Source organism: Grampus griseus, assembly GCF_964374135.1.
Source record: "Grampus griseus genome assembly, chromosome: 15".
Classification (NCBI taxonomy): Eukaryota; Metazoa; Chordata; class Mammalia; order Artiodactyla; family Delphinidae; genus Grampus; species Grampus griseus.
Genome location: NC_139009.1, coordinates 76,097,400 through 76,113,762, shown reverse-complemented (window position 1 = coordinate 76,113,762; position 16,363 = coordinate 76,097,400). Strand labels below are relative to the sequence as shown.

Genomic DNA, 16,363 nt, shown 5'->3' with positions numbered 1-16,363 from the left:
TTCTTTTACATTTGGAAGCAATGATGAATTTTAGCTCCTATTTGTTTGATGGATTTTCCGGTTTGTTTTTTTGTTGGGGGGATTGGGGGCGGTTGCACTTAGAAGCCATTGTGTTCCCTAAGGACCTGCTACTTCTTTAGGGGAAAAGAAGTTGTTTAATGGAAAAGGAAACAAGTAAAAATAAATGTTATTTGTTTACTAGAGACCCACTAACCCCTCTTCCTCTTTCTTGTAGTGACACACACCTGCTCTCCCTATTTGTACTCAACCAGTAGTACTGTTGACATTACCAGACAATACCTATTTTTTAATTTTATCACAATTTGAATTTATTGTTCTAGTAAATGGAATAGAGAATGCCTAACATAATATGGGAGGTAGAGAACAGTAAACACTTGATTTTCTAACTGATATGTAACTTAAAATGGGAGATCACATTGGCTAAATACTACAAATACTGTTACTGTAGGGTATATAAACGATGACCTAAATCTGTTCTTAATGACAGCCTCAAGTTGGACATTCTACAAAAGATAAAAATAAAAAGTTTTAATTTTTGAAAATATAATCTTTTATTTGTTGTTATCAAGAAATATAAGAAAGCAAAGAATAAAATAGTAATGTTAGAATTCTAAGATAATATGAGGTGGTATACATATGTATGTATGGTATACATACATACTGATGTCATTTGAGAGCTTACTAAAAATCAAATGTTTTTTTAATAAAAGTAGTAGTTGGAGATCTTTAAATATCCAGAATTATGATGAGCCTTCAGTTTAATGGTCTAGCCTTCTGAGTTTAGTTACAGAGCCCCTTCAAGGCTCTTGAGTATCTTTCTTTTCTTTTTAACCTCTTATTTGGAAATAATTTCACACTACAAAAAGTTGCACTCTTTTTGGTATTAAAAAACCCAACCCTTATATACCCAGATTTATCTGCTCAAAACGTGTTTCCTTTATCATTTGAGTTGTGCCTCTCTCTCTCATCTCCAGATCCCCCATACATACTCTTTTTTCCTTGAAACATCTAAAGGTAAATATCCACGTAGCCCTTTACTCCTAACGCTTCAGTGTGCATTTCCTAATAGAAATAGGAAATTTCTCTATTCTCTTATATAATCACAGTACAGTTATCAGCTTCATAAATTTATATGGACACTTTACCGTCCATATTCCAGTTTCATCAGTTGACCTAAATAATGTCTTTTATAGCTTTCTCCACTCCCAGTACAGCATCTAGTCTAGGGTCAGGTAATACATTTACTTGTTACATTAACCTCTTTTAATCTGGATTTTTTTCCCCACAGACTTTATCTTGTATGACGTTGACATTTTTTTTAACATCTTTATTGGAGTATAATTGCTTTACAATGCTGTGTTAGTTTCTGCTGTATAACAAAGTGAATCAGCTATATGTGTGTATATATATATCCCCATATCCCCTCCCTCTTGAGCCTCCCTCCCACCCTCCCTATCCCACCCCTCTAGGTCGTCACAAAGCACCGAGCTGATCTCCCTGTGCTATGTGGCTGCTTCCCACTAGCTATCTATTTTACATTTGGTAGTGTATATAGGGACATGGACATTTTTGAAGAATATAGTCTCTCTTATCTTTTACTGATATTTAAAAAAAATAGAACTTTCCTCATTTTGTGCTTGTCTGATGTTTCCCGGTGATTAGATCCAGGCTGTGTATGCTTGGCTCAGAACTCTGCATGGCTGGTGTTGCATCCTCTCTCAGAGTATCACGTCTGTCACTCATTTGATCATCCAGTCAAGGTATTGTCTGAATTCTCCACTATATAGTGACTGTTTCTGTTTTGTTTTTCTTAACTTTTTGTAACTAATAAGCAGTCTGTGGGAAGATACTTTTTTTTTTTTTTTTTTTGCAGTATGCGGGCCTCTCACTGTCGTGGCCTCTCCCGTTGCGGACGCGCAGGCTCAGCGGCCATGGCCCACGGGCCCAGCCGCTCCGTGGCATGTGGGATCTTCCCGGACCGGGGCACGAACCCGTGTCCCCTGCATCGGCAGGCGGACTCTCAACCACTGCACCACCAGGGAAGCCCTGTGGGAAGATACTTTAAGACAGTGCAGATATCCTGCTCCTCATCCACATTTTCACCTAGATTTAACACCGTGGCTGATTTTTGCCTGTTGCAGTCTTTACTGTGATGTCTGCAAGATGCTAATTTTTCCAACTCCAGTCCTCCCTTCATATTTACCAGTAGACATTTGGCATTTCATTGCAGTAAAAGCCCTCTCTTCTCCCCCATATGTTGTTTATTTTATCTATTTGTTATCAGTGCGGGTGCATAAATTCCTTATTTTTTTTCAATGTTTTATAATTCAGTACTTAATCATTCTGGTGCTTAAATTCCAGATGTGGTCAGTGACATGTTTCCGTCTTTTTTTGTGCATATCTTTACTTTTTAGACTAATAAGATGTTAAAGGCTCATCTTGTACCTGCCCTGCCCCAGCCCTGGAGGCAGCCGTTTCTCTCAGGAGCCTTTGTTCTTTCGGCAGGGAATGGAATTAGATAACAAAATCTGGGCACTAGGTTTGAGTGCATTACTTTTACAGCCACTGAATAAACATCAGTGTATACACATTAGTATACCTGATAAATATTTGTTAGAGGTACAATAAACAATTTTTGAGACTGTAATGGTGTCTCAGTTTACAGTTACAGCAAAAAGTGCAGTATTAAGACTTTTGTCAGCGAACTTACGCTGCTACAATTTTCTTGGATTTCACAGCAAAAACATAAGTGATGCTAGCTTGAAGGCTAGATAGTGTTTCAGTGGGCAGGGTTGGTACAGGAGGATGTTCCAGGGAGAAGAAATGACATTGACAGTGACATAACTGAACAATAACAGTAAAAACATTAAACATCCTGCTTAAGTAATGACACCTGATTTCCACCCACGTGGGGAAAAGTGAAAGACAACAAGGAAAAGGTTGTTTGAGGTCACGTTTAGAGGACTTTGAATGTATGTCCGAGTTAGGAATTGGGGTCTTTAGTAAGAAGATAATGGAGAGCTGTCGAGGATTTTTGAATAGTGTCATAACAAGCTTAACTCTGATTCAGGGATTAATCTAGAAGATATGCAGAGATTAGATTGAGGGAATTTCCAGTTAAGAACTGTAAAGAGGCTGTTATAATAGTTCAGGCAGGAGATACGAGGATTTGAACTACAAAATGAAGGAAAGACGTGGATTAGAGTCGTGTTTTTCATCCTGTCTTCTAGAACCCCAGGGGTGTGGGGCACAGCTGGGGTGGGGGAGGGGGAGGGATATATTAGCTGAGCATCAACGGAGAACACTTTGTGACTGAAAAGGATCTCTTTAAAATATCCCCGTAAGTATCCCTTTAAAGAAAGGAATTCTGCTGCTTAAGGAACAAAGAAGTCCATAGAGAAATTTTGTTTAAAAAAGCAAATCGACATTTGTCTGGAGGTTTTCTGGTTTTTAAACTCATGCTTCTTTCATAGTCTCTTTTTCCAGATTTTTGAGCCTTGACGATCAGGAAAATAATCGTGTCATTAGCTGAAATAAGTCAAGTTGTGTCTGTTTTGTTTTTTTGTGTTTTTTTGGCGCGCTGTGCGGCTTGCGGGATCTTAGTTCCTCGACCAGGGATTGAACCCGGGCCACCGCAGTGACAGTGCCGAGCCCTAACCACTGGATCACTAGGGAATTCCCGAGTTGTGTCTATTTTGAAATGCCAGAAGGCCAGTGTTACAAAGTCATGTACTAATTTAACTCTTTCTCAAGAAACAAGATTTTCTTGGCCAAAATCTTCAGAGTCATCCTGAGCGCTTTTCTTCCGCTCATTCCGTACAGGGAATCCACCAAGAAATCCTGTTGGCTTTACCTTCCAGTTATATCCCAAATCTAACCGCAGGCAACAGCTGCACTGTAGCCCACCACCAGCACCACCATTATCATCTCCGGCCTTCTACTTGCTCTCCCCATCTCCATCCTTGCCTCTGCAACCTGTTCCCTTTCCTCCTCACAGTGCACTTCCCCCTTAAGGCCTTTGCAAAGGCTGTTCCGCAGGTATCAGCAGGGTTAATGCTTATGTTTAGATTTTGCTCAAATATTACTTTCTCAATGGGGCCTACCCTGAACTTAACCGTTACTGACAAGTCCTGTCCCCTCCCATGCACACATTTATCCATTCCCCCTTTATCTTGTTCTATTTTTTTCACTATGGCATTTAACACCCAACATACTCTGTAATTATTTATTACGTTGTTTATCTCCCGATACCAGAGTTTGAGCTCCACAATGGCAGGGTTTGTTTTGTTTTTTTAATTTGTTTTGCTCCCTGGTGTATCCTCAGCAACAGAAGAGTCCCTAGCATGTAGTAGGCCCTCAGTTAACATTGATAAAAGAAGGAAGGACAGCTAAGAGCATTAAATCAGTAAGCTTGGTTACCAGGCTTCTAGCTCATAGCAGATCTGAGAAAGTGAATAAAAGAAAGAACGGGATGCTGGGTAAATCAACCTGTGTTCCTTGGATCTGAACCTATGATGGTAATTGGCCTGGATAAAATAGACTTGGAAAGTGCTGCATAAACTCTCCCTTTACTAGAAAATCATATTATATGTTAACATAGTAATCACTGTAAGAACTCCCACAGTAACCTCTTCTTTTTTTTTTTTTTGGTACACGGGCTTCTCACTGTTGTGGCCTCTCCCGTTGCGGAGCACAGGCTCCGGACGCGCAGGCTCAGCGGCCATGGCTCACGGGCCCAGCCGCTCCGCGGCATGTGGGATCCTTCCAGACCGGGGCACGAACCCGTGTCCCCTGCATCGGCAGGCGGACTCTCAACCACTGCGCCACCAGGGAAGCCCAGTAGTAACCTCTTCTTGAACTCACTTGGTCACAGAACTCTCCTTAGTAATTCCCTTATTGTTATGGAACACGCTTGGCTCGTGGCAAACAGAGTTCGAGGAAAACCAGACTGGAGTGTACCTGTGGGTCCCAGGAGAGATGGGTGGTTCTTTTAAGTTGCTTTTGGTGGATGAACTGTGCCGTTTCGTATGCTGCTCAGGAGGCCTGAGTACCTCCGGTGAGAGACTACGGCTTTTAGTTCCTACTCTTACAGTTCAGATCCTTTTATTAATTTATTTTTTAAGATTTATTTTATTGAAGTATAGTTGATTTACAATGTTGTGTTAATTTCTACTATACAGCCAAGTGATTCAGTTATACATATATATATTCTTTTTCATATTCTCTTCCACTGTGGTTTATCACAGGATATTGAATATAGTTCCCTGTGTTATACAGTGGGACCTTGTTGTTTATCCATCCTATATATACTAGTTTGCATTTGCTAATTCCAAACTCCCAAAACCATTCCTCCCCACCCACTCTCCCCCTTGGCAACCACAGGTCTATTCTCTATGTCTGTGAGTCTGTTTCTGTTTCGTAGATAAGTTCATTTGTGTCGTGTTTTCGATTCCACATATAAGCGATATTATATGATATTTGTCTTTCTCTTTCTGTCTTACTTTGCTTAGTATGATAATCTCTAGTATGGCAATATTTCATTCTTTTTATGGCTGAGTAGTATTCTATTGTTTACATGACCCACATCTTTTTTATCCATTCATAAAATCCTTTTAAAAGTTAGCTTTTTATTTTAGGTATTTGGGAATAAGATGATCATTCCTTCCCTGGATGGAGACCTCTTCCAGTGGGACCGGGACCGTGAGAGCATGGAAACAGTTCCGTTTACAGTTGAATCGCTTCTTGAATCTTCTTATAAATTTGGAGATGATGTTGTCTTGGTTGGAGGAAAGTCTCTCACTACATATGGACTCAGTGCATATAGTGGAAAGGTGAGTAAAAATGTTCAGTTTGTTTGGGGAGAAATTCAAAATAAATAGGAATAGAAGAGATAATTTCTTTAACTATACTATTACTGGTTGAGCTTTGTAATAATTTTCCCCTGAGGATATCATTTCTTTTGATAAAAGAACTGTGAAGTAGAAAGGGGGAATATTATTAAGAGAAACTAAATTTATCCAAGATAACAGAATGAACAGCAGAGCCAGGAATAGCAGGGGGAAGAGAATGAATAACTGTGGTCTACTGTATGTCAGGTGCATTCTTCATGCCTTATTTTGAAATCATCACAATATTTCTAATGGTTACATTGTACAATTTTCATATGGATAGATGAGGAACCCTCCAAAGAATAATAATAACCCTGATGATAAGACTAATTGCTACTACTTATTTCTCTACTTATTTGAGCCTATCGTAAGACGGTGCAAGAGGCAAGTTTGTACTCATTTTACAGATGAGAAAACCAAGACTTTCAAAAGTTCAGAAACTTCAAGGTCAGATTTGACTTAGATCTGTGTGAAGAAAAAGTCATACTGTTAATGACCTAGACTTTCTCCATTATTAGCTCTTAGGAGATGATCTGCTTCTAAGATTGGGTCTTAAAACTCCATTATGGGGAATAACTAATTAAAACCATGCCTTTTGGAAAGGTAAAAATCTCTTTTTAACCCCTTAATACGTTGATACTTGAATATTTGTATATAGACTTAAGACGAAAATAAGGAAGAATAGAAAAAAGATCCTTGGCCCTCAAGTTTTTCAAACTTTAAGGATCCCTTGTCTGAGTGTTAGGCCCATAGGCCCTTTGCCATCGTCTCTGCCCTCTCCAGCCACCTGCATGTGTATTGTATTGAGGCGGCCTTGTGATCCTTTGTTTCCTTCAGTATTCTCATCTGTAAAACAATGGGATTGAACCCCGTCACCTGGGTCTCTGATTTGATGTGCTGCTCCAAAATTCTGGTATTCTAGCAGGTATGCTTCTTTCTGTGAGGATTTGGTCACATCATTCCAAAGAATCTTCCTTTTCCTTTGAGTGAAGTTTTCAAAGCAGTACTTGAAAATACTGCAGCTGTTAGAAAAGTTTCAGATTTTTAAAAACTAAATATTTCCGTCATATGGAAATTCTGAGGTGTTTTTTTTTTAATTCACCTAGAATTTTATTAATGATATTTATTACTAAGAGATCACAACTAGTTATCCATTTCTTCCATGGAAATGCTCAAAGTAAGACTTATTCCCCGAAATAAATATTCATTGGTACTTTTATGGTTCTAAATGTTTCATTTTTAGGAGTTGGTGGTAATCTAGCTGTTGCTTTTTTTTCTTTTTCAGGTTATTTATTTTAAAAAATTTCTTTGCAGTACAGTTGATTTACAATGTTTTGTTAGTTTCTGGTGTACAGCAAAGTGAATCAGTGATATATACACATATATCCACTCTTTTTTAGATTCTTTTCCCACATAGACCATTACAGAGTATTGAGTGGCGTTCCCTGTGCTATATAGTATAGCTGTTGCTTCCTTTTTTTTTTAACAGAAACTGTGTATTTTTTATTTTATTTATTTATTTATTTATTTTTGGCTGTGTTGGGTCTTTGTTGCTTGCTGCACGTGGGCTTTCTCTAGTTGCGGCGAGCGGGGGCTGCTCTTTGTTGCAGTGCACGGGCTTCTCATTGCGGTGGCTTCTCTTGTTGTGGAGCACGGGCTCTAGGCACGTGGGCTTCAGTAGTTGCAGCACGCAGGCTCAGTAGTTGTGGCTCGCGGGCTCTAGAGCACGGGCTCAGTAGTTGTGGCTCACGGGCTTAGTTGCTCTGCGGCAAGTGTGATCTTCCTGGACCAGGGCTCCAACCCGTGTCCCCTGCATTGGCAGGTGGATTCTTAACCACTGAGCCACCAGGGAAGCCCCCTAGCTGTTGCTTCTTAATGCTTGGCTACTTTTTACACATTTCCTCAATTTCCTTTTACTTTTTATAAAACTGTTGAGAGTCTTTTAATTACTGTCTCTGATCTCCTGTAACTTGTTCTCTTTACTAATTTTACATCTGTCTTTTCAGGTGAGGTACATCTGTTCAGCTTTGGGTTGTCGCCAATGGGATAATGATGAAATGGAACAAGAAGAAGATATCCTGCTTCTGCAGCGCACCCAGAAAACCGTTAGAGCCGTCGGCCCTCGTAGTGGCAGTGAGAAGTGTGTATTCAGATAATGTTGCTGTTGGTGTTTAGAAGTACAAGACCAGAATTCATCAGCTTTTTTCTTTGTGGAGATTTTCTGAACTATTTTGTTTCCCCAAAAGCATACTACTCTTTTAAGAGAAATGAAGCCCCTAAATTTAAAACAGCTTCGTGATTATTAACAGATCCTGAAGTGAACTTCTCACCATGTGCTTCAGGATATGGTAATGAAGAGGAGTCCCATACAGTGACTCTATATTAGCTTAGTCTTAGGTTAATGATATTTTTCATAGCAATCTCACTGATCCAAGTTCTTTGCAGAATGCAGAAAACTCTTAAGACAAAGCTGATGTGCTTTGGGTCTGTTTGACCCTGCAGTTCTCTCTAGTAGGTAGTTTCATGGTTTGTGTGACCACCACCTCAATTATAAAATAATATTTTAGTGTATTTTCTTAAAGTGTTAAAGCCTAATTTATTTGGTCAAATACTGTTTTGTTTCCTTTTTCAAATAATGTAAATTTTTACATTTAAAGTAATGTGATTGAATTAGATATGCTGGTGGTAAATCTCATGCTTGACTTTTCAAAACCTAATATTTAAATTTTAAATTGCTGCGCAGTAAAGAGAATTTGAGATCCCATCTTTATCTTTTGAAAGTGAATCAGACTTTCAGATGTTGTCTAATCTGATGCAGTATAATTCAGTTTCCTTTCCTGAAAACTGTTTTCTCAAATTCAGTGAAGAATGTATTCTTTCTACACTCCCTGGACTTTGTATCTGCTGGTGACCCAACCTTCTTTATCCTGATGGGATTTTGTTTCCTTAAGTGTTTGAGTGCTTGCTGGGTGCTCAGCTGGCATAGGAGCAGATGTTCAACTTAACAGAATTTGAGTTATCAGAATGGGAAGAGTCTGGCATCTAAGATCCATATTCCTTAAGTATCTATTTTTTAACAGATGTCGGAATTCTGGGGCCATTTTATATCTTAGTGTCAAGACCATTATAGTGTCAACAGATAAGTGATTTTCCTGTGTATTAGTTATAGAGGAAACATTGCTAATACCACTTTATGGATATGGACACTGAAACTCAGAAAAGGTTAAATGACTGGCCAGATCTCAGTCAGTAGAGATTTGAGATTGAAGCTGAGGTGGTATGACCTTCAGGCTTGGTATACTGGGTCACATTGCCTTTCGAGGCTGTATTTTCATAAAAATCTAAAATCAGTAGCTTTCGTCTTGTCTTTTGCATTGGTTTATTGGGATGTGTTCATTTCTCTGCACTTGAACAAAATGTGTCAGACTTTAATTAAGAAGTAAGGCAGACTGCAAGCTACCTTATTTTAGGGTGACTGATGTGTTTTGAGAAAATTACCCTGATTTAGAAATGTGAACATTTGTTAATTTCAAGAGAAAAATCTGTCCTGTAGCCGTTGTCAGGTCACAACTCTCAGAACCACTGTTTCTAAAGGGTCAGAACCAAGTTACGCCCTCTTGTGGCATAAATCAGCAAGCATGCTCCTTTCCAGAAGATTGTGTTGAGTTGTTCCTTTTCTCATCACCAAATTTTAGTGTTTGCTTCTTCACTCTAGAAGAGTTCTTAATTATTTGGTCCTTTATTTAAATGTAAATTTCTAAAACACACCTTTGTAAATTTAAGGTGGAATTTCAGTGTTGGCCACTTTGAACTTCGGTATATTCCAGACATGGAAACTAGAGCCGGATTTATTGAAAGCACCTTAAAGCCCAGTGGAAACAAAGAACAGTCTAAAATTATTTCAGACGTGGAAGAACAGGAAGCTGCCGTGATGGACACAGTGATAAAGGTCTCCGTTGCTGATTGGAAAGTTATGGCCTTTAGTAAGAAAGGAGGACATCTGGAGTGGGAATACCAGGTACCTAGAACCACTGAGAATTTATAAATATGTTTCTTTCCTTCTCACTTTGACCAAACATGTTGGGTAGAAGGAAGTGACTGCCATTTTGGATTTTCAGCTTGTTCTCTGTGCTCTAAGAAATTTGTGATTTTAGATGTGTTAGAATGACTATTAAGAAAAAGTCAAAAGGTTGGTGAAGATGTTGGTGAACAGTGTACAACAGTGTATCTTCGTGCAGTGTTGGCGAGAATGTAAATTGGCATAGATGTTATGGAAAACATCATGGAGTTTCCTCAGAATATTAAACAGAAATGAAGAGAATAGATCTTAAATGTTCTTAAAACACATACATACAAAATAACCGTGAGATGATGGATATATGAATTAGCCTGATTGTGCTGATTATTTCACAGTGTATACATATATCAAAATATCACACTGTACACCATAAATACATTTTTTATTCGTCAATTATACCTCAGTAAAGCTGGAAAAGTGAAAATTTGTAAAGAAATATGTGGTTTTAAAGGGTATTTCAGGAGTTGGGATACATAGAAATACTGCTTGAAATTGTTTAAAATTTCCTTTCCATTTTTGTTTAGTTTTGTACTCCCATTGCATCTGCCTGGTTGGTTAAGGATGGCAAAGTCATTCCCATCAGTCTTTTTGATGATACAAGTTACACCACTAATGACGGGGTTTTAGAGGATGAAGAAGACATCGTAGAAGCCGCCCGAGGAGCCACAGAAAACAGTGTTTACTTGGGTGAGTGGGTATCTCTTATCTAGCAGTAGTACATGTTGACATCTAGATTTTATTCCTACGTTGTCTCTCTCTACTTCAGGTGTGCCTGTAGTAGTTTCAATTCCTAAGTACATTCTCTGGCCTTAAGATTTGTACTTTGATCTCTATTCCTGCAATTTTCTTTCATTTATCCAATTCTGAAACTTTTAATTACTATAGCGGGTTCTTTTTCTCTGAGACCTATATTTGAAAGGCTTAAAAATGTTGCCATTACATAGCATGATTTCACATTACTTATGTATCTTCAGAGTCTAAAACTTTCTACATTTGTATTTGCATCTGTATCAGTTTGCTCCCCCTTAAAGGTATGTTTATTTTTTTCTGTGCATCTATACAACTTATCTGAAAAATTAAAACAAAATTCTGGTGTGCTGCTTGGCGGTTGAAAGCCTTCAATGTTCTACATTTTGAAAACCCTCAAATTTAATTATTTGAACTAGTTTTGTGGTCAGATACTTATAAGATTCTTTAAGCCCCGTCAATGCGCTACCCGCCCCTCAATCTCAGTGAAATGCAAGAATTTGAAATAACATATCACACGTGTTATGATAGTATTTAATTGAATTGTTAGCAGTATCTCTTGAATGATAGGTGTTTAGGTTTTCTTAAGGAAAAGGTTACCTCATCTAAGCTGTTACTTTCATAAGACTACAACGATTTCTTTTGTTTGAATTTTCCTACTGGAAGAGTTTTTCAGTAATTACCAAAAATTATATAGTGAGAAACACTGAAACTTGTGTGTAACTTTCCTCCCCTGTTGTTGTTGAATAACCTTTGGGTCAAATTTGAGTGCTTCAGGCATGATTCTTTGAAAAGAGCTATGTAGCACATGAATAAATAACTGGAATTCATCTAATTTTATTAAATCAAAGTGAACCTTTTTATAAAAAAAAAATCATCAGTGCTTGATTCTAAACCTAACTGACAGTGTTCTGGTTGATTCAGGAATGTACAGAGGCCAGCTGTATCTGCAGTCATCAGTCAGAATTTCAGAAAAGTTTCCTACGAGTCCCAAGGCCTTGGAATCTGTCAACAGTGAAAATGCAATTATTCCTTTGCCAACAATCAAATGGAAACCCTTAATTCGTAAGTGAATTATGAACTTTTATAAATGTTATTAAGATGTTCAGAGGCCTAATCATGGGCTTTGCCCTAGTTTTGAATATCACAGAGATCACAACTATTATATACGCTATATTTTCTGATAAACTGGGAAGGTATTTCAGACGTTAATGAATTTTAATTATCCTTTAGAACATGATTTCATTGAAACAGCAGCTACTTCTATAGAAATCAATGTCAGTAAAGTATTCCTCTAGACAGCTTAGAAAAACTCTTTAACCATTCTCTGACCACGCCTTGATATCATTTAGCTCTTAACATATTTATATTAAGAATATTTATGGGACTTCCCTGATGGCGCAGTGGTTAAGAATCTGCCTGCCAATTCAGGGGACACAGGTTTGAGCCCTGGTCCGGGAAGGTCCCACGTGCCATGGAGCAACTAAGCCCATGAGCCACAGCTACTGAGCCCACGTGCCACAGCTATTAAAGCCTGTGCGCCTAGAGTCCATGCTCAGTAACAAGAGAAGCCACCACAATGAGAAGCTCGTGCACTGCAGTGAAGAGTAGCCCCCGCTCACCGCAACTAGAGAAAGCCTGCACGCAGCAATGCAGACCAAAAGCAGCCTAAAATAAATAACTTTATTTTTTAAAAAAAAAGAATATTTATGAAACATCTGGTTATCACATCATGTTCTTTGAGATACTCAAATTGAGTTGAATTCAAATACTAAGCCATCTATTTCCTTCAGCCATCTTTCTGTACCTTGTATATGTTTTTTATCACATATATCACATCATATTTTAATTGCTCGTTTAAATGACTCATCTCTCTACAAGACTGTGCTTTTCAAGGGAAAGAACATTGGGCCGTTTTTTTGACTTACATATTTGAACTGAGCTGTGCTATTTGAATATCTTTTTTTTGGATGAATGAGGCACACACATTTTCATTAAAGTCATAACAGTTAAGATTTTACCATTTTCTTTTAGATTCTCCTTCCAGAACTCCTGTCTTGGTGGGGTCTGATGAATTTGACAAATGTCTTAGTAATGATAAGTTTTCTCACGAAGAGTACAGTAATGGTGCACTTTCAATCTTGCAGTATCCATATGGTAAGTGTGATTCCACTTGGATTGAAAATGCTGTTTTTATTTTTCTGTTTATTTTAATTTACTAATTTGAAATTAATTAATAGAATTCAAATGCAAAGTAGCCAGTTGGAGGGCAGAAAATAAATATCTTGGGAGGCAGGTATTGTGAATGGTGGCCAAGGGTACAAGGCTTCAAAAGACAGATTGCCAGGGTTTTGCCACATGCTAGGCTGGGCACACCTAACTTACCTGTGTCTCTGTTTCTTCATCTGTAAAACAAAGGTATAGTAATCCTAATATCTATTTATTGGGTTGTGGTAAGGTCAAATGAGATAATGCACAGTCTTAATTAGCTCCATGCCTGGCAAATAATAGTGTTCAATAAGCATTAGTTCTTGTTATTAGCTCTTATTTAGTTATGAGCTTATATAATATAGTCTATATAATATCAGTCTGCATAATGAAGAAGATAGGTGTTTCCCATAGAGCTATGTGAAAATGCTATAAAATGGGGTTATTTTAATTTTGTTTTCAGACGAGGAAAATTAGTACAAAAGTCAAGAATAGGTGACATTTGACGTGAAACACATTCCTGTGTATTTAAAGTTAGGATATATTCAGTTATGAAAATTTTTTGAACAGTTGGATATAAAAAAGAAAATTGCTCAGATCTGCATTAGGCAAAAACATAGACTCCTCATCAGTTACCCTAGATGATAAAACTGGGAAATTACTGTAGAATTTAAATTGATTTAACGAAAATCAGAGAGCTCTGAACTACAGACAGCTGTCTATCTGATATTGATGAGAATACAAGGTAAAAGAGAATTGTGTAATCTGCCCATGTGGTATAAAATAGAAGGTGAAAAGGACAGGCTGCTTTCTAGGACAAATTCATTTTGACAGCCTGAAAGGAACCAGAGAGGCACGGTGGAGATGTTTTCCTCGTCATGGTAAAATTTTGATATTTTGTTGATGCTAAATGAAAGTAAAGTTTCAAATCCGCAAAGGAGGTTTGAGTACTATCTAATTTTTTTTTCTTTTTTGCATTTAAAGGATTGAATTATTAATGAGATAATGAACGGAGTATCCCTTAAGGGTTGTTTTTAGTCTTATTATTCAATAGAAAGATGTGTTAAAGAGGAGATGAAACTTTAGAAAAAGGAATTAGTGTTAAAAGTCATAGGAAATTAGATAATTTTTAGCAATTAAAGGTGGAACTATATTGGTTTATCTTTTTAAAAAAAACCACTTTTAATGTTTGTTGTTGAAGATAATGGTTATTACCTGCCATACTACAAGAGGGAAAGGAACAAACGGAGCACACAGATCACAGTCCGATTTCTCGACAACCCGAATTACAGCAAGAGTATCCGCAAAAAGGATCCCGTGCTCCTCTTACACTGGTGGAAAGAAATAGTTGGAACCATTCTGTTTTGTATCGTAGCAACAACTTTCATTGTGCGCAGACTCTTCCATCCTCATCCTCACAGAGTAAGACATTTTTTAGAATCTCATCCTTTTCAAAGTGTTGGGACTATAGAAAACTTAGGGGGGGGGGTGTGCGCATGTGCGTGTGTGCATGTGAGGAGCAAGGGGTCCATTTCCTTAAGTTTTACCCTAAAATCATTGTTGCCCATACTCTTGCCTCCACGTCCTTGTCCCCTTCACTCCTCTACCCATTGCAGTCTGGCTCCACCCTGATCATGCCCTTTCCCTTTGACAAAGGAAATGCTGTTGTTTTATGTTCTTATAATACATTTATTTTTCTCAGTATTATTTATTCTTCAGTGTTTTATAGCCTAATATTGTTAGCTAACTTCCATTCAGCTTTGTACTGAGAGTGACTTTTTGTCTCCCCCACCTTATCAGCAAAGGAAAGAATCTGAAACTCAGTGTCAAACTGAAAATAAATACGATTCTGTCAGTGGAGAAGCGAATGACAGTAGCTGGAATGACATAAAAAATTCTGGATACGTATCACGGTATGAGTCTTTTCATAAAATGTATGTGTGCTGTAGTTTCTGATGCTGACTGTTCAAATCCAGGAAGAAATGGCCTTAGATACAGAGAACGAATGGATGGTTCGGAAGGGAGAGGGGGAGTGGTGAGTGACATAGATGAAGAATAGAATAGTTGTTCATTCAACATCTGCTTCTAAACCTCCAGTTATATGATAAATCACAGGGATTGTAATATACAACATAAGGAATACGGTTAATAATATTGCAGTAACTTTCTGTGGGGACAGATGATGACTAGACTTGTCGTGGTGATCATTTCATAATGTATACAAATGTCAAATCATTATGTAGTACACCTGAAACTTACATAATACTGTATGCCGACTGTATTTCACTTAAGAAAGAAGAAACAACCTCTAAACTAAGATATTGTTTAATTTTTTTTAAAAAAAATGTATGACTAGGTAAATAAAACAGACATATCCCTCAAGTTACTTAAACTGATTCAAGGTGGTATAGAAGAGGGATAGAAGTAGAGCATTATAAAAGTTTAGAATTATAGCCACCATGTATGTCAATTATTTCTCAATAAAACTGGAAGGAAAAGAAAAAAAAGAATTACAGCCACCGAATTGAGTTGTTATTCAGATGACATAGTTATTGAGGGTCTACCATGTACTGGGCTTGGCATTAATACCAAACAATAATTTTTATGTTATTGGAATATGGCATAAATCTCCTATGTTACTTAATCCTCAGTTATTTATTTCATCCTTATTCTGTCTAAAATAAGAAGCAGAAAACTGGGGAGAAATACACCAATAGAATAGATCATTTTTAAAAACAGAAGAGGGAGTTGGGTTACTTAAAAATCAGCCAATTCAAATAATTTGAAAGTAAAATAAAAGTAGAAAATCTGTAAGCAGATCTGTCAGGTGTACAGATTTTCATGCTTTGTGGGACAAGGAATGGTGCTGCGGTTCAATTTTCTTAAATGGATTATTGCTACTTTTCCCCTTCGTTTTGATATCATGCTTATTAGCACTTTCATGATACAGGGACAAGGAGAAGCTCTATATGAAACTTACTGCTTAATAAATATCTAGGGAAATGGCTTTATGACAGAAAAGATGGAAAATTACAGCTAAAATGTGGGTTATTTTGATTATCTATGGACTTAATCTAAGCTGCATTCATACCATCTTCTCAAAAGTTGAGAATTGGCTGTAATCCGTATGTTTTAGCAAAACGTACTAGGTGACTAGCAAGTGGTAAGGGCTTTAATACCCTTGCTAATAAAAATGCTGACTTATAGTGAGGGAGAGGAGAGGGGCCTGTCAACTCCATGGAGTTCAGTACCCAAGCCATTCATCGTTCATTCAACATCTTTCTGAACAACTCTGTGCAGTATCTCAGGCTTTGGGAGAAATAAAAAGACTGGTCCTACCCCCTGCAGGAGCTTAAAGTCTACCGGGGAAGGTGATACTAGAGAAAACATAAACATATAAGGAAAAAAGCCATGAGCTGTA

General features: G+C 37.6%; 1 protein-coding gene across 3 annotated transcripts in view; it reads left to right on the top strand.

The window, feature by feature from the left end:
* Positions 1–16,363, top strand: part of EIF2AK3 (eukaryotic translation initiation factor 2 alpha kinase 3) — a gene marked incomplete at its 5' end in the record, with an annotated part of 68,108 nt that overhangs the window by 28,786 nt on the left and 22,959 nt on the right. For all 3 annotated transcript variants that reach the window (XM_082672139.1, XM_082672140.1, XM_082672141.1), the window contains 8 exons: positions 5,658–5,852; positions 7,916–8,049; positions 9,693–9,927; positions 10,512–10,674; positions 11,659–11,799; positions 12,769–12,891; positions 14,144–14,364; positions 14,743–14,855. In XM_082672139.1, coding sequence (XP_082528265.1) covers positions 5,658–5,852; positions 7,916–8,049; positions 9,693–9,927; positions 10,512–10,674; positions 11,659–11,799; positions 12,769–12,891; positions 14,144–14,364; positions 14,743–14,855 — 1,325 coding nt within the window. The remainder of the gene's footprint in view (positions 1–5,657; positions 5,853–7,915; positions 8,050–9,692; positions 9,928–10,511; positions 10,675–11,658; positions 11,800–12,768; positions 12,892–14,143; positions 14,365–14,742; positions 14,856–16,363) is intronic.